This window comes from Artemia sp. Qi Xiang Cuo, chromosome 19 (genome assembly GCF_049724085.1).
Source record: "Artemia sp. Qi Xiang Cuo chromosome 19, ASM4972408v1, whole genome shotgun sequence".
Lineage (NCBI taxonomy): Eukaryota > Metazoa > Arthropoda > Branchiopoda > Anostraca > Artemiidae > Artemia > Artemia sp. Qi Xiang Cuo.
In genome coordinates, this window is record NC_142812.1 from 50,016,216 (window position 1) to 50,040,459 (window position 24,244).

Genomic DNA, 24,244 nt, shown 5'->3' on the forward strand with positions numbered 1-24,244 from the left:
TTTATGGAAACAGGGCTTTATTGTCGAAATCCTTTCATACCAAACAAAAAGACTGAGATAAGAGTTTGGAAAACGAGACAAGTAAATCATCCTTATATAGCCCTCTAGAAATCCATGCAAGATGGCATCGGTACCGAGCTTTGAATCAGAAGAAAAACAGGTGGTAGCACAGCGGAAGCACATGCTTGATTAAAGTTTAAAAATTCATTTCTATGTAAGTAACCAATCACCTCATCTTAGGCCCTTAAATGTGGTTCTGAAATAAACGTAGTTCATTGCTTCACGCTTTGGCCTGGAACTCAGCTAGGCTACACTTTCATAGGGTGAGATGTAGTTAAAAAGGCCAACTATAGATCTAGGATTAGCCTATTTAGTGGATTTTATGATAATTGTTTGGTTTTTTGTAACTATGGTGTGTATGTGCAATCTAATGATAAGCTTTGCTTTCAAATTTTTTAGAGGTGAATTTACAGTGAAAGATGCACGAGTACTTAACCTAGGCTAGCCAGTAAATATTCACCAAATTATATTATTGAGTTAGCCTATAACTAAAGTGAATATACCACTCAATGCTTTTTTTATGCTCTTTACAAATATAATAATCATTTATATTTGCAAATATTTACCCTGAATTGGTATATATAGGGGTGGGGCCTAAAATCCATTTCTGACAAAAATGATTATTATATTCATAAGGAGAATAAAAAAAGGCATCAAGGGGTATATTTAATTTTAGTCATAACTCAATAATATGATTTGGTAAATATTTACCTGCTAGCCTATTTAGGGTTTGAACAGTTCTGAAAGAAATATGGTAATAAAATTGGCAAATTTGTAGGCCTAGTTGACAACAGGGTAATTTTTACAATTCATATTATTGATTTTATAATTTTACAATTTTTACAATTCATATTATTCCCTCCCAGGGTACATTTTTGGCTCTTGATTCATTCTTGAAAGTTTCATTCTCTAGCTCCACTACTTCTGAAGATAGCAAGAAGCCCTTAAATTAGAATTTTCCAGTTTCAAACATCATACATTTGCTCTTTTTCTTAAATCTAAGAAAAAGACTCTTGGCTTAAAGTTCTACAGAAGTAACTAGAATTGTATTTTCAAAACCTAAGCCAATGAAAAAGAAATTGAAAACTCAAAACTTAGGCAAAATGTTTTTTTTCAAAATTAAGATAGGCCTAGGTACAACACTGTCAGATATGATATGCAATCTTAATTATAACTAATAAGAAAAGGGTCAAAACAGTGGCTTGGCAGTTTTTTCTCAGTGTATCTAATTGCTGTGTTAATTCCTGAAAGTTTTATCAAACAGTTTGTGGTAATGAACTGTAAGTAAGGAGTGACCCAGCTCAATGGTAACTGAAACTCTAAAGAAAATGGAATTTTGATACCAATAGATACGTCAAAAGAAACAGATTTTAATGCTGATTTCAAATATATAAGTTTCATCAAGTTTAGTCTTACCCATCAAAAGTTACATGCCTGAGGAAATTTGACAGATTTTAGAAAAAAGGGGGAAAGACCCCCTAAAAGTTATAGAACCTTAATGAAAATCACACCATCATATTCAGCATATCAGAAAACCCTACTGTAGAGGTTTCAAGCACCTATCTACAAAAATGTGGAACTTTGCATTTTTGGCCAGAAGAAAGATCACGGATGCATGTTTTTTTTCCAGGGGTGATTGTACCAACCCAGTGGTCCTAGAATATTGCAGGAGGGCTAATTAGAACAGAAATTAATTGTTCTAGTGCCCTTTTTAAGTGACCAAAAAAATGGAGGGCAACTAGGCCCTCCATTTTCATGCTCATTTTTTTCCCCAAAGTCACCCAATCAAAATTTTGAGATAGCCATTTTGTTCAGCATGGTTGAAAATATGATAACTATGTCTTTTAGGATGACTTAATCCCCCAAAGTCCCTGGGGGAGGGTTGAAAGTTATGAACTTTACCCAATGTTAACATATAGTATTGGTTTTTGGGAAGTATACAGACATTTTCAGGGGGGATTTTTTTGGGTAGGGTGGGGGGGTCAGGGCTATATGGGAGGATCTTTCCATGAAGGGAGTTGTCATGGGGGAAGTAACGTTGCTATGAAGGGGGTGCTGGATTTCCCAGCATTATTAAAGAAAAAGATCAGAAATTAAACAATAAAAAAAAAACAAGTTCTTCAACTGAAAGTAAGGAGCAACATCAAAACTTCAAGGGGTCATTTTTAAAGAATTGGAACAAAATTTGAACTTTAGCTTAAAGAGTAAGGTATTGAATAGGAGCGAACCCCCTAATGTACATATTAAAAATCTATTAATATAGAAGATTGTTATGTAAGTTAATTTGTAAGTTACATATATTTATTACTAATAAAAAAGTCCGTAAATAAAATTAAACAAGTTTCAAAAAAGCCATTTAACCAAAAAAAGTAAAATTAATATGCAAATTTTGTTTTAATTATTCATGTACAGTGAGCCAAAATCAAAACCTGCATTAATTCAAAAATGTTCAAAAATTAGATAAAAAAACAAGTTTTTTTAACCAAAAGTAAGGAACAATATTAAAACTTAAAACAAACAGAAATTATTCTGTATATGAAAGGGACTGTCCTCTCCTCAATGCCTTGCTCTTTATGTTAAAGTTTGATTGTCTCAAAACTCTATTTTTTTTTTACAATAAAAAACTTTAGTGTAAAGAGCAAGGCATTGAGGAGGGGACAGCCCCTTTCATATATGGAATAATTTCTGTTTGTTTTAAGTTTTAACATTGTTCCTTAATTTTGGTTAAAAAAAATTGTTTTTTTTTTATTTAATTCACCTTACTGAACTACTTTCCAAGATATCAAGAAGGCCCTAAACTAGAATTTTCCAAAGAACAACATCATGCAAAAAGAAAAATATAAGAAAATGAGGAATTTTGGAATATCCTACCTTTATTCCAAAGTATATATTGAATATATGGTGAGAATGTCCTATGGAATTTTTTTTAGAGAGGCCAAGCTCTCATAGCAGGGTAAGATAAAAGTTAAGGAAGATAATTGAAAATAGGAAAGTAGTGACACCTGTATAAAGGTTTCCTTACTATGGAAGTGCATAGAGATAACAGACTGACACTAAGAAATATGAGTAGTTACTTCCTGTGGACTTGGTCTGGTACTGATATCCATAGTACATGATACCATTTCACACCTTTCAATTGAAAATACGCTTCTAAGTGTACATCAAATGATTTTCCTGTCTAAAATATCTATTTTTAATTTAATTTCAATAATATGGAGTCAAACTCCATGTCAGAATCAAGAAAATTTTAGATGGACAGAACCATATTTACTCTGCAAGTAATTTAGAATAGAGGTTGAATCATACTCCAAAATCTTTCTTTTTTTCATTTGTTTATTTATCATACCCTAATTTGCACTTAAGAGCAAATAAGGTCTAATGCTAGATGTTTGACTCTGTTGTTTAGATGACAACTATTTTTACACTTTACATAAATAAAAAGTTGGTTGTCACTGTGTTTTTGCAGCCCAGTGACACACCTTCCAACTAGGAGAGTGTTGAATAGATACAATTTAAGCCCACTTGGCAGTTGTCTGTGAGCTCTAAAAAATATCATATTTTCTGTGGCATAAGTGAAAAAAATCATTATGGTTTCCATACAGAAATTCTCCTTGCCATCCAGCTTTGTTGTGACTTGGTGATAAACATTGCTAAAAGCACATTTATGTATTTTGTTGAATGCTGCTATTCCTATTAGAAGCATGTGTGGAGTAAATTTTGAGCTCTGGTGATGTGAAGTGTTGCCACTATGCCTGAACTTTTTTTTGTGCAAAATGATTAAAAGCAGACCAGTGAAGTGTCAGAGACAGTCACCAAAATAAGACTTGATATTTGCAAAAGTTGCAACAAAAGTTTGGAAGAAAATATTTTTGCAACTCATGCAAGTCATGGCTTTGTATAGATTGCATTGAAATGACCAAACCTGAGTACATGCTTTTTACAAAGATGTCCTGCCAGCTTGGGTCTGTATGGCAGTGCCCTGTGTGTAAACAAAAAAGTATTTAAAGTCAAGGGTTTACCACCTCTGAAATGAAGAAAATAATCAAGTCTGAAATACAGGGTTTGTTCAGAATTCTTGAGAAGTTTAATTAGCTGCTTGCCCCAGTACATTCAGAAGTTGAGCAAAAAGAAGCAGAGCTTAAAGCAAAATGTTGCATGTTGGAGATTTGGGAGCATGCTGCAGCTTAGCTGGCTAAGGGAACCAGGATGGATCAGTTCCAAATGATGGTGAATTTCTGTTGAACCTGGTTACAACACAGAAAAATCTTATTGCTTTTGGTTTGCTGGAGAACCTAAACTCAAAAAGCAGGAAGCAGCAGAACAAATCTGACTTGAAGCAGATTAACAAAGATTTTCTCAAAGATTTCATGTCAAAGTTTAGTTTTACAGCCCATTTAGGTAAACATCAAGCAGGAAAATGCAGGTCTGTTAAACTCATATTTAAGACAACTATTGAGAGAGACAAGGCTTTTCTGTTTTTAACCACAAATCTCCATACAACAAAGGCAAGATTTCCTGAGCTTAGAATTGTGCACAACCATTCAGAAATTGAGATGGCTGAAAAGAAAAAATATGACATGCTGAAAGAAGAACTTAATGCAGAAACTAGTGCTGGAGAGGTTAGCTTGAAAATCAGATATGGTAGATTCGGTCCTGAGCTAGTTTGCATTGACTCTTTTTGCTTACTCTGAGGAAATCAGGGACAAGCAGCCCTCTCCAGGCTTGAAATGGAAGAATAATCTTTCTGTGTTGTATACAAATGCTGATGTACTTTCAAACAAATTTCATGAACTGTATTCTTTGGTAAATCCACAAAAACCTGATATAGTTATTGTGACTAAGGTGCTTCCAAAGCATTGCCTTGATCCCAAAGCACATTCCTGTCAACTGAGTGGTTATAATATTGTGCACAACAAGAATTCAAAAAGAGGAGTTTGTATTTATGTTTTGTCATCATCAGAATTGAAATATGTAAAAGTAGATATTTTGTTTACTAGGGAGTTAAGTGAAGTAATAAGTGTGAAAGTTAAGTTGCCAGGGGTATCCCAAAATGTGAGGATTGTGGGTATATATTGAAGCCAATCTAGAAATGAATTTAGCATGTTAAATGACATATAATTTAGCCTGCTGAGTTATCTGTTGTACCTTCTTCTTCTTCTTCTATTTAACAGCAGGTGGGCTTTTCAGTAACACTATTTAGCCCTTTTCCTTTTGCTTCACTCTGTGGGCTACAGAGCTACTGACTTGATTGCCTCATATTTATTATATGTATTCAGATATCTTTCAGCAGATATTTCGACTCTAGAAGTTCAAATATAAGATGATAGATCTCGATTTCTATACTATGTGTGTAGGTATAGTTGGTTAGGCTCTTGGCTGATAGTGAGATTTTGTTGTGTTTGAAGTATTTTAACACTTTAGAAAGCAAGTTATGTTGTGCAGACGTCAGCATATTACATTCAAATAGGCAATGGTCAATTGTTTCATTATTCATATTACAATGCCTGCAAAGAGGGGACAGGGGAATTGAACCACTTGAATTAGAAAGCTTATATGAGAATGCAATGAATTTTAGTCCATTTGTTCCAGAACGGATTCTATGAAACATTTTAGAAAGATACTTATTGGGAAAGGGGGAAAGGATAGGATTAATCTTATTAAAATTAATATCTGATAGCCTCCATTGGTAAATATCTCTAATTAGGATTGGTCTCCCACTTGGCTGGTCAATATTTATAGCATTTTTTACTATTTCATCAACCTGATGATTACCACATTTGCCAGAGTGGCTAGGAATATACTGAAAGTAAGTTTTTATGCCACTTGAAGCAAAATTATCAATAATACTGTGACAATGATAAGTGTCAATGTCCAACTTATATTGAGGAGCTGAGGCCAGCAACTCAAGGCTTGATAAAGAGTCAGAATAGATGATAATATTATTCGAATTTTCAATCAAAGATTGGTTTTACTTAAGGTGTTCTAATGCCATGATTATGGCATTTAACTCAGCAGACATTATAGATAAATTATCAAATAATCTCTCGCCCATTGCAATTTTCAGGTGAGGAAGGAAAACACCACTTGCAACCTTCTCATTCATTTTTGACCCATCAACAAATATTTGGAAATGATTTTTATAGGTAATTGTATTAAGTTCTGCAAATTTTTTCTGGACAAAAGCAATGGGGGTTAAATCTTTATTCCATTTTGAAAATTCAGTATTTATTATGGGAAATGACCAATTCCATGGAGGGGATTGGGGGAAAGTAGGTGCAATAGACTTTGCTGGTACAGGGAACTTCTTTTGAATATTGGCATACTCATCTGCAATACCTCTATACATGGCTGGATTTCTTAACTAATTATGTAATGTGTGTGAGCTATTTGAATCAATTTTTGCAAGATGTTTTATCAAGAGAAAGCTACGTCTCTCCCTTATTGTTGTTAATCCACTCTCCATAAGCAGAAACTTGGTGCTTGTGGGTTTCCTAAGACCAGATATGACACATATTTTATCATTTTGTGTTGTTTCAATTTTTTGTATCTGGGTCTTTGCACATGCACCATAGACAATGAGCCCATAGTGAATATGGGGTCTTATATGTGATTTATAAAACTGGAGTAAGGTTTTCTCCTTACAACCCCAGGGTGTGGAAAGAAGTCTTTTTAGTATATTTGTTTTTCTATAACATTTTTTTATTGTGTTTGAAATGTGGAGGTGGAAATTAAGTTTTTGGTCAAGCATGAGACCTAGGTAATTAATATTATTATCCTCTGGAATAGTTGTTTTATTTAGAGTTAGTTTTGCATTAACATGGTTTCGCTTCCTGTGAAATTGGATTATTTTTGACTTGGTGGGTGCAATGGGTAAATCTGAATGTTGAGAGAATTTTTCAAACTGGAAAAGGGACTTTTGCAGATTTGACTGTGCTATCTGAAAGGTGTTGCCACATGACCATAGCACCGGTTCGTCAGCATATTGTAGATTCGTGTGGGGTAGGTTCATATCCCAGAGATATAGGGCAAATAGGAGGCAACTAAGGACTGCTCCCTGAGGTAGACCTTTGGATACTGTCTTTTGGGGTGAAGAGGCTGAACCAACACAAACAATGAAACTTCGCACTTCTATGAATGATTTAATAAAGGATACTAGCTTGGGAGGTACTCCAAGGTTTGCAAGTTTATTTAAAAGGATTTGGTGGTTCACATTGTCATATGCACCTTCAAAATCAAGGAAAGCTGCCACTAGGATATTATTTTTTGAGAAAGATTCATTTATTGCATTTGTTAGCAAAATGAAAGCATCTGTTGAGGAGTGGTATTTCCTGAATCCAGTTTGAGTGTGTGGGATCATTTTATTTTTCTCAACAAACCAGAGGAGTCTGTGATAAATCATTTTCTCCATTATTTTCCCCATCACAGGTGTAATCATTATGGGCCTATAAGACTCAGGGTTATCTTTTGGTTTATTTTTCTTTAGGATTGGTAGGAGGGACGAACATTTCCATATATTGGGGAACCTAGAGGATGCCCAAGCGTGATTATAACAATTTAGCAGTTCTTGTTTGTATGAAGGTGTGAGATTCTTTATCCATGTAGGGTGTATATTGTCATAGCTGCTGCTAGTTTTGGACCTAATATGATGTATTGCATTATTCAATTCCTGGATTGAAAATGGATTAGTTCTGTACTCGGATCCTGGGCGTGGTTGGTAACTAGGGTTCATAGGAATTGTGGACAGATTGCTTTGATTGTTTGATGTTAGCTTATTAACAAAAAGAGTTGCAAATAGGTTAGCCTTTTCAATATCATTGTCATAATGGGTATTATTATGTATAAGCTCATACAGGAGTGGGTTGGGAGAAGTCTTTTTCCCACATATGTGGCTTATGACTTTATGTATAATTGGCTCATGCGTTTCTCTGGAGAGATTATTTGCAAAATTATTCCAGTATATATATTTAGCATCTATTATAGTCCTTTTTAGATTAGATTCTGCTTGTAATTTTTTTAAATATGTAGTAGGTGTTGTTTTTTTTATGAATTCTGTCCTAGCTGCCTTTTTTATCTTCCATTTATTTAGGCACTCATTTGTCCACCATGCTTTAGGAATTTGTTTTGGGAATGTTTTCTTAGGTGTTGTCCTGGGGATAGCATGATTAGCCTTGTACCTTTTGTCTGTTTCCTCAAAAATTCTTGTTCTTGGTGCTGTCAATGTGCCTAATACTGACTTGTCATCCCAAGCTATGTCAGGGATAGACCAGAGTTTTGCATTTAAACTTGTGCAAACCTTACAGGATAGTTTTCTGTACCAGTATGTTGCTGATCCCACAAGACTCAGAAGTGATTCCACTCCCATGTACTAGACTTGGTGATCACAAAATCTCCAGATGACATAGTAGACCTTAAGATGCTGCCACCTCTAGGTAAAAGCAACCATGTAGTTATGTCTATCAATGAATGTAAGTGCAGCAGTGAACTCTGGTTCTAAATTTTATTATGATTACACCAAGGGTCATTATAATGATATTCAAGACTTTATCTGTTCTGTTTCTATTGTTGAGGAGCTTCAGTCTTGTAATGCAGATGTAGATATTGCTTTTGAATTTATCCAAGAGGTTATAAAAGAAGCATGTGATAGGTTCATTCCACATTATCATAGGCAAGGCAATAGCACTGCTTAAGTGAAGAACAATGTTGGCACAATGTATTATTTATTTATTTATTTTTTTTCTTTAGACAGGGCACTTTGTATCAAAGGAGTTGTTGTAGAAACTTCAAAAAGGGCTCATTTGATTGGAAATTGGAGTGGCTTGTCCCCTTTTTAACTCGAAAGTGATTGGAAGGTAACTACTACCCCTTCCATGCCCACCACTTCCTCAAACACATCCAATCAAAATTTTGAGATATTGATTTTGTTCAGCATAGTTGATTTCCAGGTAGAAATTATGTTTTTAAGGAGGACACTCCCTGACAGCCCTCAGGGCAAGGGTTGTAAGTTATGCCCTGGGGACATATAAGGTTTTTATAGAAAGTGTTGTCATAGAAACTTCAAAAAAGACTTTTTTGATTGGAAATTCAAAGGGCTAGTGCTCTTTAATAGTTGAAAGTGATTGGAGGGCAACTAACCCCTCTCTCATGTCCACCATTTCCTCAAACACATCCAATCAAATGTTTGAGAGCAATTTTCTTCAACGTAGTTGAAAGCTCTGGAAATTCGGTCTTTGAGGATGACACCCCCCCCCCCCAGCCCTCAGGGCAAGGGTTGTAAGTTATGATCTTGGGGCATATAAGGTTTTTTATAGAAAGCATTGTTGTAGAAACTTCAAAAAGGGCTCATTTGATTGGAAATTGAAATGGCTAGTGCCCTTTTTAAAGGTCTTTGATGATGACAACCCCCCATAGCCCTAAGGGCAAGGTATGTAAGGTATGATCTTGGGGCATATAAGGTTTTTTATAGAAAGCATTGTTGTAGAAACTTCAAAAAGGGCTCATTTTATTGGAAATTGAAATGGCTAGTGCTCTTTTTTATTGTCAAAACTGATTGGAAGGCAACTAACACCCCTTCCACGCCCACCATTTTTCCAAACACATCCAATCAAAATTTTGTGATAGCCATTTCTATTTTGTTCAAAGTAGTTGAAAGGTCCAGAAATTATATCTAAGAGGAGGACACTCTCCCCACAACCCTCAGGGTAAGGGTTGTAAGTTTTTCCCTGGGGGCATTTAAGGTTTTTATTGAAAGCTCTGTCATACAAACTTGAAAAAGGGCTCATTCGATTCGAAATTCAAAGGGCTAGTGCCCTTTTTAATAGTCAAAAGTGATTTGAAGGCAACTAACCCCCCTCTCATGCCCATTTTTTCTCCAAACACATCCAATCAACATTTTTAGATAGCCATATTGTTCAACATGGTTCAAAGTTTTAGAAATTAGGTCTTTGAGGATGATATCCCCCTCAGAGCCCTCGGGGCAAGGGTTGTAAGTTATGCCCTGGGGGCATATAAGGTTTTTATAGATAGTGATGTTGTAGAAACTTCAAAGAGGGCTCATTCAATTGGAAATTAGAAGAACTTGTGCCCTTTTTAATAGTCAAAAGTGATTGGAGGATAACTAACACTGCTCTCACACCCACCATTTCCCCAACCACATCCAATCAGAATTTTGAGATAGCTATTTTGTTTGATGTAGTTGAACAGTCTGGAAATCATGTTTTTGATGATGACACTCCCCTCAGAGCCCTCAGGACAGGGGTTGTAAGTTATGCACTGGGGGCACATAAGTTTTTTTTATAGAAAGCGTTGTCATAGAAATTTCAAAAAGGAATCATTTGATTGGAAATTGAGACGACTAGTGTCCTTTTTAATAGTCAAAAGTGATTGGATGGCAAGTAACCCTGCTTTCACGCCCACCATTTCTCCAAACATATCCAATCAAAATTTTGAGATAGCCATTTTGTTCAGCATATTTGAAAGGTCTGGAAATTGTGTCTGAGGATGACAACCCCCTCACAGCCCTCAGGTCAAGGGTTGTAAGTTATGCCCTGGTGCATATACGGTTTTTATAGAAAGCGTTGTTGTAAAAACTTCAAAAAGGGCTCATTTGTTTGGAAATTGAAAGGGCTAGTGCTCTTTTTAATAGTCGAAAGTGATAGGACTGCAACTAACCCCCCTCTCATGCCCACCATTTCCCCAAACACAGCCAATCAAAATTTTGAGATAGCAGTTTTCTTCAATGTAGTTGAAAGTTCTGGAAATTGGGTCTTTGAGGATGACATCCCCAGCCCTCAGAGCAAGGGTTGTAAGTTATTCCCTGGGGGCATATAAGGTTTTGATTGAAAGCTTTGTCATAGAAACTTCTAAAGGGCTCATTTGATTGGAAATTGAAAGGGCTAGTGCCTTTTTTAATAGTTGAAAGTGATTGGAGAGCAACTAACACCCCTCTCAAGCCTACCATTTCCCCAAAGACATCCAATCAAAATTTTGAGATAGCCATTTTGTTTAAAGTAGTTGAAAGTTCTGGAAATTAGGTCTTTGAGGATGACAACCCCCTCACAGCCCTCAGGGCACGGGTTGTAATTTATGCCCTGGGGGCATATAAGGTGTTTATAGAAAGCGTTGTTGTAGAAACTCTAAAAGGGCTCATTTGATTGGGAATTGAGACAGAAATTGGTGGGTATAATGTGTTATTTCTATTTGTTTAGACCAGGGCACTTTGTATTGAAGGAGTAGTCTTAGAAACTTAGAAAAGGTCTTATTCAATTGAAAATAGAAAGGGCTAATGCTCTTTTTAATAGTCGAAAGTAATTGGAGGGCAACTTGTCCCCCTCCCATGCCCACCATCCCATTTGCCCATTATGTTCAAAAACTAAATGTGTGTTAATGCTAATTCCCAATTTGACATCTCAGCAGTATCCCAAGAACAACTGAGGGTATTATGTTCAAACTATTGGGGCTACTTCTGCTCTTAAAATTTAACCAAATCAAAATAGCATAAGTGTATCCAAGCTATCAAAGAAAATAAGCAGATTTTTTTTTTGCAAATGGTGTCAAGTTTTCTGTTTCAGGTCAACTAGAAGAGGTATGCAACTAAATTAAACATTACTATTTGTGTCCAGATTTTTAAAAGGGTGTATGTTTACAAAAATTGCTGAAAATTATTCTCCAGCATACAAATAGCAGGTGAAATTATAAAATCTTTAAAAAACGAAAAGATTTAAAGCATTATTTTCTTTTTCCCTGAAAAGTCTACATCAATATTAAACAAACAGAAATTAATTAAAATAAAACTTTTTCCTCAAAATAAGTTTTTCAAAGAAAAGTAAAGAACTCCATTAAACAAAAAATGAGCAAAAATAAAATAATCTACAAAGTGTGAAACTACCACAAATCAGCATCGATAAATAAATGAAACCCAAAACGAATAGAATTTACAATAAATAACCAAGTCAAACTCAAAATGAGCAGAAATCAACATGAGTAGGGCTCAAAACCCTTATTCCTTCCCAGGGCCAGAACATAATTTGCACTTTACTGAAAAAAATACAAATGAATGTGCATTGTCAGTTTAATATACATATACTGATATTTAGTAATCAAAATGTTAATATTATTTGATTTATTAAAGTTATAAAAGTAAAATTTGTATGTGATGCTATTAGCAATAAAAATAAACAATGGAAATGGTATATGTTGGGAAAAAAAATGAAGACTTGTCATGCGCATATAAAAGAGCTCAGAATTGTGCCACTTGATCTTTACATATAAGTTGGGAGTCACTCAAATTGTCAATCATTACTAGCATTTGAGGGTGTCCAAAGAAGTTTTGGAAGTATTTTAATTGAAACAAGGCTGATTCCTTGACTGATCCATGCATTTTTGATGAGGCTGATGTACTTAATCAAGTGTTTTTGTCATTTATTGTAAATCCAAATGACGTTCAAGCATGCAGTCTACCCCATTTTACCAAATTTATTTGAGCAGATAAAGTGCCTTTTGATGACTCTGATATTTCTTCAGAGCAGGTTTTAAAAATTCGCCATGATATTTCCATTAATAAAGCTCCAGATATAGATGGTATTTCTAATGCTTTTCTTTGGAAGACAGCTATGTGTTTAGCTGAACCCCTTGCTTTTTTGTTTAAATGTTGTTTATTGAGTAGTAAATGCCCCTTAGCATAGAAAAAGCAGTTGTAAAGCCACTCCATAAAAGAGGATCTAAGTCCCAATTTGCAAATTATTGTCCAATTTCTAACACCTCAATTTTTTGAGAGTTCTTGAAAAGATTATTGTATATTAGATACAGGATTACTTTGAGCAAAATAAATTATGGCATCCATCACAACATGGTTTCAGAAAAAAACAGGTCATGCAATACACAGTTGCTAGAAGTTATAAAAGATTTCCAATATATGGCTGATTTTGGTTGGAAGTTTGATTGCTTGTACATTGACTTCAGTAGTGTTTGGCAAAGTTTCAGTTAGTTTGTTGCTTGAAAAATGTGAAAAACATGAGCTAGGCAGTAGAACTTTAGCATGAATTAAAGATTACTTATCAGGCCATTCCCAGGAAGTTATAGTTGGTAGTGCACTTTCAAGTGAGAGCCTGATTTTGAGTGGTGTGCCACAAGGCAGGCTCAGTGTTATTTTGTTATGTTTGTCAATGATTTGCCTGAATTAATTCGTCGTTTCACTGTCAAACTGTTTGCAGACAATGTAAAACTGTATAAAAGTGTCACCTCCCCAGTAGACGTTGCCCTTATTCAAGAGGATCTGAGTGCCCTAAATGACAATAAATAAAAGTTCAAATAGAGATAAAATCATTTTATTAGACAGTGTTTCACAAACAGTGATAGAAATTCGCAAAAATACCAGATGTTTTGGTCATATATGCAGTGACCATCATCAGTAGTAAAATAAATTTTATACCTAAATGATTGGTGTAAATTGAACTCCATATTTGTAAACCATCAAGAATGTTTTGTATATTTGTATAGCTTGACTTATTGTTATTTTCTTGGTGATGCACCTGTTCCATCTGTGGATTCAGTAAGGGATTTAGGTATTTACTTTGATAAACAGTTGAAGTTTCACAAGCCTGTGTCAATAATTTTCGCGAAATGCTAAATATAGTTTGCTTCAAATTAAGTTAAGTTTCAGGAAATTTAACCTTATAAATTTTATGACACTATACAAGACAAGAGTATGCCCAGTGGTAGAATATTATTCCTCTGTGTGATATCCAACATGGAAATGTGACTTGCTGTAAATTGAAAAGGTTCAACATCGAGCATCAAAGTTTTTGCCATATTTGAGTCATTTACCGTATCAGCGCCGACTGCAATGTTTGGGACTTCCTTCCCTGCAGTTTTGACGGAACAGGATTGACCTGATCAATATGTTCTGTATTATGAAGGGTGTTGATAATGTGGACTGGGCTAATTTCTTCAAGCTTAGTCATTATTCAGCCACTTGACAAAACTTGTATAAACTGTATCAGCTGTGAGCAGGGGCGTCCCGAGGGGGGGGAATTTTCGTCGAAGGTGAAAATTTGCAAATTCGATCGAAATTTAGCAAAATTCTTGATTTCTGCAGAAAATTCGGCATAAATCAGGTAGCAATTCGGTAGCAAATTTACAAAGATCCCCCCCCCCAATAAAATGAGCCTCGGGGCGCCCCTGGCTGTGAGTGCACAAGAAAATAGGTCAATGTAGCTTTATTAACTGAGCAACAACACTTTGGAACAGTTTACCTGATACTGTAGTTTCTGCCCAAATGGTGCAAACATTTAAGAGTGCTCTTGTTGAAACTGAGTTCTATGAAAAGCAGTTTCTGTAATATAGTTAGTTGTATAGTTGTTTTACTGAAGAATATGTTTTGTTTTGTGTTTTATAGTGTTGCTGTTGAGTTGTTATTTCTTGTATTTGTACTGCAACAAGCCTATGGCTTTCTCCTGTGTGAATAAAATAAATATATAGTTTTATATACTATCTTTATGTGTGAGCAATAATTGTGTATGTATATATTTATTCTATTTTTCGAAAACAGATCCATATTACTTTGGGAAAATTGGTATCTTGGGATATTTTTGCATAAAAAAAAAAACGATCTAGATAGGTCAGAAGTCTGATAAATATTGTTAAGAACCTTAATTTTTGTTTTTGCAGATGATATCATGTAGTAAAAATTACAATGACATTGTGCACGTAAAAAAATTACAGTGATGTCATGTAAGTCATGGCATCAAAAATTACAACAATGTTATGCATGTAAAAAAAATTACAGTGATGTCATGTAAGTCATGGCATCAAAAATTACAACAATGTTATGCATGTAAAAAAAAATTACAGTGATGTCATGTAAGTCATGGCATCAAAAATTACAACAATGTTATGCACGTAAAAAATATACATTGAAAAAAAAGTGACAAATAAAATACAACTCAACAACCTGGACCATCAGTTACAACAACACCAATACAGGCAGCTAAAGAAAAGGCTGTTGCTAAAGTGTCTGAAGTAATCAAAATCCAAAAACGCGTCGAAAATGAACAGCAAAGACATGGGCAGTTAGAAGATGCAAAAACGACAATTAAAGAGTATGAAAAATGAAAATGAACAGCAAAAATACAGGCGGTTAGAAGATATGCAAAAACAACAATTAGAGCATATTAAAAATGAAAATGAACTGCAAAAACACAGGCAGTTAGAAAATAAACAAAAACAAGAATTAGAGCATGTCAAAAATGAAAATGAAGATCAAAGACACATGCGGTTAGAATATAAACGAAAACGAGGATTAGAGCATATCAAAATGAAAAAGAAGAGCAAAGAACATGCGGTTAGAAGAACAGCAGTGTTGTAATCTTTGTTACCAATCATGTGTGGCACAAAACCAAGTACATACATACAAAGATGCCATAAACTCAGTAAACATAACATATAAATCTTTGGGACCCTTCAACATTGCTTGTATTCTCTGTTTTGCCCTCCATTCTATGGAGGAATGAGTAGGAAACAAAGGTAATTCATTTGGAGATTGCTGCTTGCATGGTCAAATAGCAATGTCACCACCTCAATTTCCAAATAAATTGGTTTGCCTTTTTTAAGTATTAAACTTAATGATAACTCTATTATAAAACAGTCCCCTCAAGATCGTCCCAATCTCATTGCTCAAATTGCTAAACTGAAATTTGAGAAAATAATCAATGTTATTGATAAGGATCAGGTATTTGGAAAGGTGGCAGCATATGTATATACAATTGTTTCAAAAACGTGGACTGCCGAATATGCATTTGCTATTGATCATGAGTCCTCAGGATTGAATCCATAATCCAGTTGAAATTGATGATATTATTTCAGCTTAAATTCCAAATTCCAACAATCCATTATTAAGAGAATTAGTCTTAAAGTGGATGATTCATAATCCCTGTGGGAATTTAAATCCAAATGCGAGTTGTATGATTAATAAAAATGGAAAATTCCAGTGCCGCTTTAGTTTTCCAAAGCAGTACAATTCAGTCACATCTCTAGCGGATGCTGAAAAACCAAAGAATCAACGTCGTTATGATCCCAAATTAGGCAAAATGAAACAATTTTCACATGACTGTGCTGTTTATTGAAAAGATTCTAATAATCGCCGAATTACTCGTGATAATCGTCATGTCGCCTCATTTCCGTAAAAAGTAATCAATGTTACATAAATGTCAAATATGTAGGAAATATAGGTCAGGTAAAAGTATCTATATAAATACATCTACAAGGGACATAATTGTGCTTCAATAAAGATTGCTGAAGATAAACAGTGCATGGTTTACAATGAAGCAGAAACCTATGTAGAAGGACGCTGCATTGCACCAACTGAAGCGTGTTGGCAACTATTTAGTTATGATATCCAGAAAAAGAGCCATGTTGTTCAATGTCTAAATGTTCATTTGCCAGGACGTTATCTAATGCAAAATATCAGCCAAGCCCAAGAAGATTGGGTAGATATTGGACAACAAGGCCTAATGTTGGAAGTGTATTTTTGACACAACAAGGCATTAAAACAAATGAAAAAGGAGGAATTTCTCTATTATTGGGAAATGCCCGAACACTTAAAATGGAATGGCAATATCAGTACATGGGAACAAAGAATCTGTTGATTACTTGTCATTTGACAAATTCACAACATAAATTTTGCAGCTTTTCCTAAGTGCTTCTATTTACAAGTACTTTTATCTCATGTGAAGAATGCAACAAGTTTTGAAGATCTTAAAACAGTTGATAACGTTGTATATTCCACATACAAAAAAGCATGCCTGGCTCATGGCCTTGAATTTGACGATAAACAGTGGTTCAATGCCCTAGAAGAATCAGCACTGTCCAAAATGCCGTCTGTAATGCAAATACTCTTCACTCAGATTCTTGTTTTGGTAATTCTGAAGATCCAAAAGCTCTTTGGGAAAGATTCAAAAATCAGTTGGTAGAGGATTTCATTTTGCATGCAAGACGAAATAATTAATCTAAAGAACTTGCAGTAAAGCATGCTTACTGTATTATTGCATCAAAGTTAAATACGATGGCAGTAGAAGGTCAAAATTTTAGTTTTTGGGTGGAATGATACAGCATGGACAACGTCTAGACTTATGAAAATAACCAAAGCTTAGAATTTCCAAATTCTAGTGAGTCAGCTGTTACTGGAGATAGTATGTAGTGGATATTGTCTTTCCTTATGGAGAGTGGGAGTGCTAAACTGATACAGCATCAAGAGTAGTGTGTTCACTTTGCATCTACATAAGTAATAGAATTATTTCAAAATGTACACCCTTTTTCTACTTGATTTATAATAAATAGGTAATGCATTGAAGACTTATGGTTCTTTACTGCAGGCAATGCTTGAGTGTTGCCTCTGATCTTGAAAGGAATCTTTCTTAATTGAAAGGTTTTTGTACTAGGAGCAAATCTTGTTGAACTTTCTATTTCATTTGAAAAATCCAGGACAAATTTTACTGTACTCTGTGCTTAGAACCATTAGTCTAGGTATTCATGCTTACAGACCTGCATATATACTGGTCCACATTATTCTTTCTCCAAATTTTTGTTGGCCTTAAGGACTCGGCACACGTAGCTGATTTCGGGAACCGATTTCAGCATCAGTGGACAAACAATAGCGGTAAGAAAAATTTGTTGAAAGAAAAATCTATTGCGCGAGATTTTCAAAACACAGAATCATGGACACAAATAATCAACTGGAGTTTATTAATAGTTGCTTGATCTCAGCTTAGTTCTCAGTTTAGTTCTCAGCTCAGTAGTGGGGTCTTTCACCATAGATACCTCTGGCTGACTATTTATTTGTATCCCTATTTTTTTGTGATGATCATGATGAAAATCAGCGCTGATTTTGTAAATCGGCGCCGAAAACTAGAAACTTTTTCAAGCTCAATTCGATGCTGATTTCTTTTAAAAATCGGCGCTAATTTGGAAATCAGTTCCCGAAATCAGCTACGCGTGCCCAGCCCTTTAGAGTGTAGTGTTTTATTTTTTTTATGTATATAATCCCCCCTTCATAGAAATTATTGCTAGCTTACATTTCTCTCTCTGTTCCTATTCTTCTTCAACAACTCCTAAAGTTTAATTTTTCTTGCAGAAGAAAAATAGAAATCTCAAAGATGTCAATCAATAGTGACTACGAGAATCGAAGAGACAATTATCAATCTCAGTAAGTGCTGGGTTTATCATGTTTCTTGTCTATTTTAATATTTCATTGGTGAAAATAGCCTGGGGTAGAGTGTTATAGCATTTTGATTACAATTTTTTTCTAATTTAAATACTTGCAAGCATTTTGAGGGTTTTTTTTTTTTTTTTTTTTTTTTTTTTTTTTTTTTTTTTTTTTTTTATGAACACAGATTTATTGGGCTTTTTATATCTATATGTAAAATCAAAGGTGCATTGCTACATTCTTCGTCTGATCACCAAGAAGTTTTAAGAAGTTGTTGAGTACGCTCTTGCAAACAATTTAGGTTAAAATTCATCCCCTCCCCCCTAGGCCCTCTTAATACTGTTCAATTTGGGTTGCTTATGTTATTCTGACTTTTTGTATGTGATCAAAAATTAATTAGGTAATTTATATAAATGTAGGCTAAAAGACAATATTATTCAGCATTAGATTAACTCTATTGTGGAAAGCATGACGTTTAAAAGAATCTTTGTTTGTATCTATCGATTCAGCACATTATCAAATGTATTTAAATTTAAAATACGATTGTTATTAATTGGCGGAGGGGAGTTCTCCATGGGAGGGGCATTTTCTTTGAATATCCCTTCTTTTGAGATTGCAGCAATGCGCAACGGAAAAGCTAGTTAATAGAATAAAGCTATACTGTGTATGAACGTGAAAACTTTATGAATTTAAACTGCACCCAGGCAAATTGAGCAACTCCCCCTTAGATCTACCCCTATTTGCAAAATTGTCATTTGGAATGTTTACTATTAAAGTGGACATAGTCAAGAACAGATAATTGATATTTAACCTCCAAAATTGGCTGAAATTAAGTCTTGTTTGCTTTCTGTGACCTAATAACAGCTTTAAAATTAATATGCATTAAGGACTAGACTTATGCTGATTTTCTCGTGAAAACTGAGAACAGCAAAGTAAACTAAAAAAAAAGGACTCAGAGTAAAAAGGATATGGTTCACTGTTGGTGTGAGGGGAGATCAATATTTTTGAATACTTTATCAAAAGCTATTGTATCCCAGCCTTTGCCCTGATCAAAACGCGAACCAAAGAGAGCGACGAGCAGGGCTCTGGAGTCGGTTATAAGTTATAACCGACTCCAAATATTTTCAATGTACTGACTCTTAACTTCGACTCCATTCAGCCAAAATCTTCTAAAACTCCGACTCCTACTTTAAAGCCCTGTTTTCAGTCAACTAGATTTTATAAGTTATAACTGACTTCAACTAGTACTCCAGATTTTCAATATACCAACTCAAACTACATTCAGCAAAAATTTACTAAAACTCCGGCTCCATAGCCTTGGCGAGGAAGGGGCTGAAGCTTCCTGTTGATTTTCAGCTACTTCTGATTGTTTTTATTTACATTTGATTTCAAAATTATTTTCGATTTTTTATTATCATGTGATGTACACAGTGCCAATGAAGGGACTAATAACAAGCTGTTTACTATTACATATGGTCATTTCAAATCATCGCGCTGCCTAAGTAAAGAACGATGTTGGCACAATGTATTGTGTTTTTGTTTGTTTTTTTTCATACCAGGGCACTTTGTATCGAAGGATTTGTCGTAGAAACTTCGAAAAGGGCTCATTCGATTGGAAATTGGAGTGGCTAGTGCCCTTTTTAATAGTCGAAAGTGATTGGAGGGCAACTAGCCCCCCTCCCCTCCCCACGCCCATCATTCCCCCAAACACATCCAGTCAAAATTTTGAGATAGCCATTTTGTTCAGCGTAGTTGACTTCCAGTTAGAAAATAGGTTTTTGAGGGGGACACTCCCCCACAACCCTCAGGGCAAGGGTTTTAAGTTATGCCCCGGGGGCATATAAGAATGATGTCGGCACAAATATTATTTAATTGGAAATTGGATCAATTGGAAATTGGAGTGGCTTGTGCCCTTTTTAATAGTCGAAAGTGATTGGAAGGCGACTAACACCCCTTCCACGCCCACCATTTTCCGAAACACATCCAATCAAAATTTTTAGATAGCCATTTTGTTCAGTCTTGTGGATTTCCACATAGAAATTATGTTTTGAGGAGGGCACTCCCCCACAGCCCTCAGGGCAAGGGTTGTAAGTTATGCCCTGGGGGCATATAAGGTTTTTGTAGAAAGCTTCGTCGTAGAAACTTCAAAAAGGGCTCATTCGATTGGAAATTGAAATGGCTAGTGCCCTTTTAAATAGTCGAAAGTGTTTGAAGGGCAACTAACACTTCTTCCACGCCCACAAGTTCCCCAAACCCATCCAATCAATCTTTTGAGATAGGCATTTTGTTCCCCGCTGTTTAAATCTCTGGAGTATATACCTTTAAGCAGGACACTCCCCCCAAAGTCTTCAGGGCAAGGGTTATAAGCTATGCCTTGGGGGCTTATAAGGTTTTTATTGAAGTCTTTGCCGTAGAAACTTCGAAAAGGGCTCATTCGATTGGAAATTGGAGTGGCTAGTGCCCTTTTTAATAGTCGAAAGTGATTGGAGGGCAACTAGCCCCCCCCCCCCACGCCCATCATTCCCCCAAACACATCCAGTTAAAATTTTGAGACATCCATTTTTTTCAGCGTAATTGATTTCCAGATAGAAAATATGTTTTTGAGGGGAACACTCCCCCACAACCCTCAGGGCAAGGGTTTTAAGTTATGCCCCGGGGGCATATAAGAATGATGTCGGCACAAATATTATTTAATTGGAAATTGGATCAATTGGAAATTGGAGTGGCTTGTGCCCTTTTTAATAGTCGAAAGTGATTGGAAGGCGACTAACACCCCTTCCACGCCCACCATTTTCCCAAACACATCCGATCAAAATTTTTAGATAGTCATTTCGTTCAGCGTAGTTGATTTCCAGATAGAAATTATGTTTTTAAGGAGGACACTCCCTCAAAGCCCTCAGGGCAAGGGTTGTAAGTTATGCCCTGGGAGCTTATAAGGTTTTTTATAGAAGGCGTTGTCGTAGAAACTTCAAAAAAGGCTCATTCGATTGGAAATTGAAATGGCTAGTGCCCTTTTAAATAGTCAAAAGTGTTTGGAGGGCAACTAACATTTCTTCCACGCCCACCATTTCCCCAAACACATCCAATCAAACTTTTGAGATAAGCATTTTGTCCCCGCTGTTTAAAGTTCTGGAGTTTATACCCTTAGGCAGGGCACTCCCCCCACAGTCTTCAGGGCAAGGGTTATAAGCTATGCCTTGGGGGCTTATAAGGTTTTTATTGAAATCTTTGCCGTAGAAGCTTGAAAAAGGGCTCCATTCGATTGGAAATTCAAAGGACTAGTGCTTTTTTTTAATAGTCGAAAGTGATTTGAGGCCAACTAACCCCCCTCTCACGCCCACCTTTTCCCAAACACATCCAATCAAAATTTTTAGATAGCCATTTTATCCAACCTAGTCGAAAGTTTTGGAAATTGGGTCTTTAAGGATGACAACCCCTCCACCACCCCCCTCCCCACAGCCCGCAGGGCAAGGGTTGTAAGTTATGCCCTGGGGGCATATAAGGTTTTTATTGAAAGTCTTGTCGTAGAAACTTCAAAAGGGCTCAATCAATTGGAAATTGAAAGGGCTAGTGCCTTTTTTAATAATTGAAAGTGATTGGGGAGTGACTAACGCCCCTCTCTCGCCCACCATTTTCCCAAACACATCCAATCAAAATTTTGAGATATCCATTTTGTTCAACGAAGTTGAAACTTCTGGAAATTAAGTCTTTAAGGATGATAAGCCCCCCAGAGCCCAGAGGGCAAGGATGGTAAGTTATGCCGTGGGGGCATATAAAGCATATATAGAATCTTGTTATAAAAATTTCAAAAAGGGCTCATTTGATTGGATATTGAAATAGCCTGTAATGATAGTCGAAAGTGAGTGGAGAGTACTTAAACCCCCTTTCGCGCCCACCATTTTTCCAAACGGATTCAATCAAAGTTGAGAGATGGCAATATTGTTGAACTTAGTTGAAAGTTCTGGAAATTATATATTTAAGGATAACAAACTTGCCAGAGCCCCCAGGGCAAAGGTTGTAAGTTATGCCCTGGGGGCATGTAAGGTTTTTAATGATAGATTCGTCGTAAAACTTCAAAAGGGGCTTATTCAATTAGAAATTGAGAGGGCTAGAGCCCTTTTTAATAGTCGAAAATGATTGGAGGGTAACTAACCCCCCTCTCACGCTCACCATTCCTCTAAACACATCCAATCAAAATTTTCAGATAGCCATTTTGTTCAACGTAGTAGAAAGTTCTGGAATTTAGGTCTTTCAGAATGACCCCCCCCCCAGCCCTCAGGGTAAGGGTTGTTAGCTATGCCCTGGGGGCATATAAGGTTTTTATTGAAAGTTGTGTAGTAGAAACTTCAAAAGGGCTCATTGATTGGAAATTGAAAGGGCTAGTACCATTTTTAATAGTTGAAAGTGATTGGAGAGCAACTAACACCCCTCTCAAGCTCAATATTTCCCCAAACCCCTCCAATCATAATTTTGAGATAGTCATTTCTTTTAGTGCAGTTTAAAGTTCAAAAAAGTAGTTATTAGAGGATGCCAACCACCCTAACAGCCCTTAGGATCGTAATAAATGTTTTAGGATTGTGTATGGTTTTCTTAGAAAGCGTTTTCGTTTCAAAAAAGGGCTCATTCAACTGGAAACTGAAAGGCCTTGTGGCCTTTTTAATAGTCGAAAGTGATGGAAGGCTTGACATTTTTATAGTTAAGATCGATGTGGGTATAATGTATTATTTTTTGTTGTTGTTGTTGTTTAGACCAGGGCACTTCGTATCGAAGTTGTTGTGGGAACTTCGAAAAGGGCTCATTTGATTGAAAATAGAAAAGGCTCATGCCCTTTTTAATAGTCGAAAGTAATTGGAGGGCAACTAATTCCCCTCCCACGACCACCCTCCCATTTGCCCATTATGTTTAAAAACTAAATGTTGTCTTTAGATTAAAACAAAATGCAGTGTGTTAATACTAATTCCCAATAAGGCATCTCAGCAATGTTCCAAGAACGACTGAGGGTATTATGTTCAAAATTTTGGGACTACTTCTGCTCTTAAGATATAACCAAATCAAAATAGCTTAAGTGTATCCAAGCTATCAAAGAAAGTAAACAGGTTTTTGCGAATCGTATCAAGTTTTCCATTTCTGGTCAACTAGAGGAGGTATTAAACTAAATTAAACACTACTATTTGTGTCCAGATTTTTACAAGGGTGTATGTTTTTAAAAATTGTTGAAAAATTTTCTCCAGTATACCAATAGCAGGCCAATCTATAAAGTCTTAAAAAACGAAAAGATTTAAAGTATCATTTTCTTTTTCCTTGAAAAGACTATGCCAATATAAAACGAACAGAAATTAATTAGAAAAATTTTTTCTATAAAATAAGTTTTTCAAAGAAAAGTAAAGAACTCCATTAAACAAAAAATGAGCAAAAATAAAATCAAATAGTAGACTAAGCTTGAAACTACCACAAACCTACATTGACACACAAATGAAACCCAAAATGAACAGAAATTACAATAAATAACCCAGCCAAACTCAAAACGAGCAGAAATTAACATAAGTAGCGATCGAAACTGCTGTGCATTCCCAAGGCCAGAACATAATTTGCAATTTACTGAAAAATACTAATGAATGTGCATTGTCAGTTTATACATATACTGATATTTAGTAATCAAAATGTTAATATTATTTTATTTATTAAAGTTATAAAAGTAAAAACATTTATATTTTTTTCAGTAAAGTGCAAATTATGTGGGCCCTCTTCGGGTCTCCAGTCCTATCGATTGAAAATTTACATGATTCTAATTCAAGCAATGTGCTATACACCTACCTTTCTGATAAAATTTAGAAGTGGGAGGTACAGATGGTGTTGTAGGAGCCGTAAGCCTGTCTTATGCCACCAATAATTTACGTTGAAAAACTTTGCGTTATTCCGAGTCAAGAAAGATACAATATGCTTGCCTTTCAGCAGAACAACCGGCTTAGAGAGGGTGTTAAAAGTCAC

General features: G+C 35.5%; 1 protein-coding gene across 1 annotated transcript in view; it reads left to right on the plus strand.

The window, feature by feature from the left end:
* The first annotated feature begins 277 nt into the window (after window positions 1-277).
* The window catches only part of LOC148940956 (uncharacterized), a 140,481-nt gene continuing 116,514 nt past the window's right edge, over window positions 278-24,244 (plus strand). Inside the window, exons 1-2 of the mRNA XM_089104763.1 lie at window positions 278-323; window positions 18,185-18,256. Coding sequence (XP_088960889.1) covers window positions 18,207-18,256 — 50 coding nt within the window. The 5' untranslated portion in view covers window positions 278-323; window positions 18,185-18,206. The remainder of the gene's footprint in view (window positions 324-18,184; window positions 18,257-24,244) is intronic.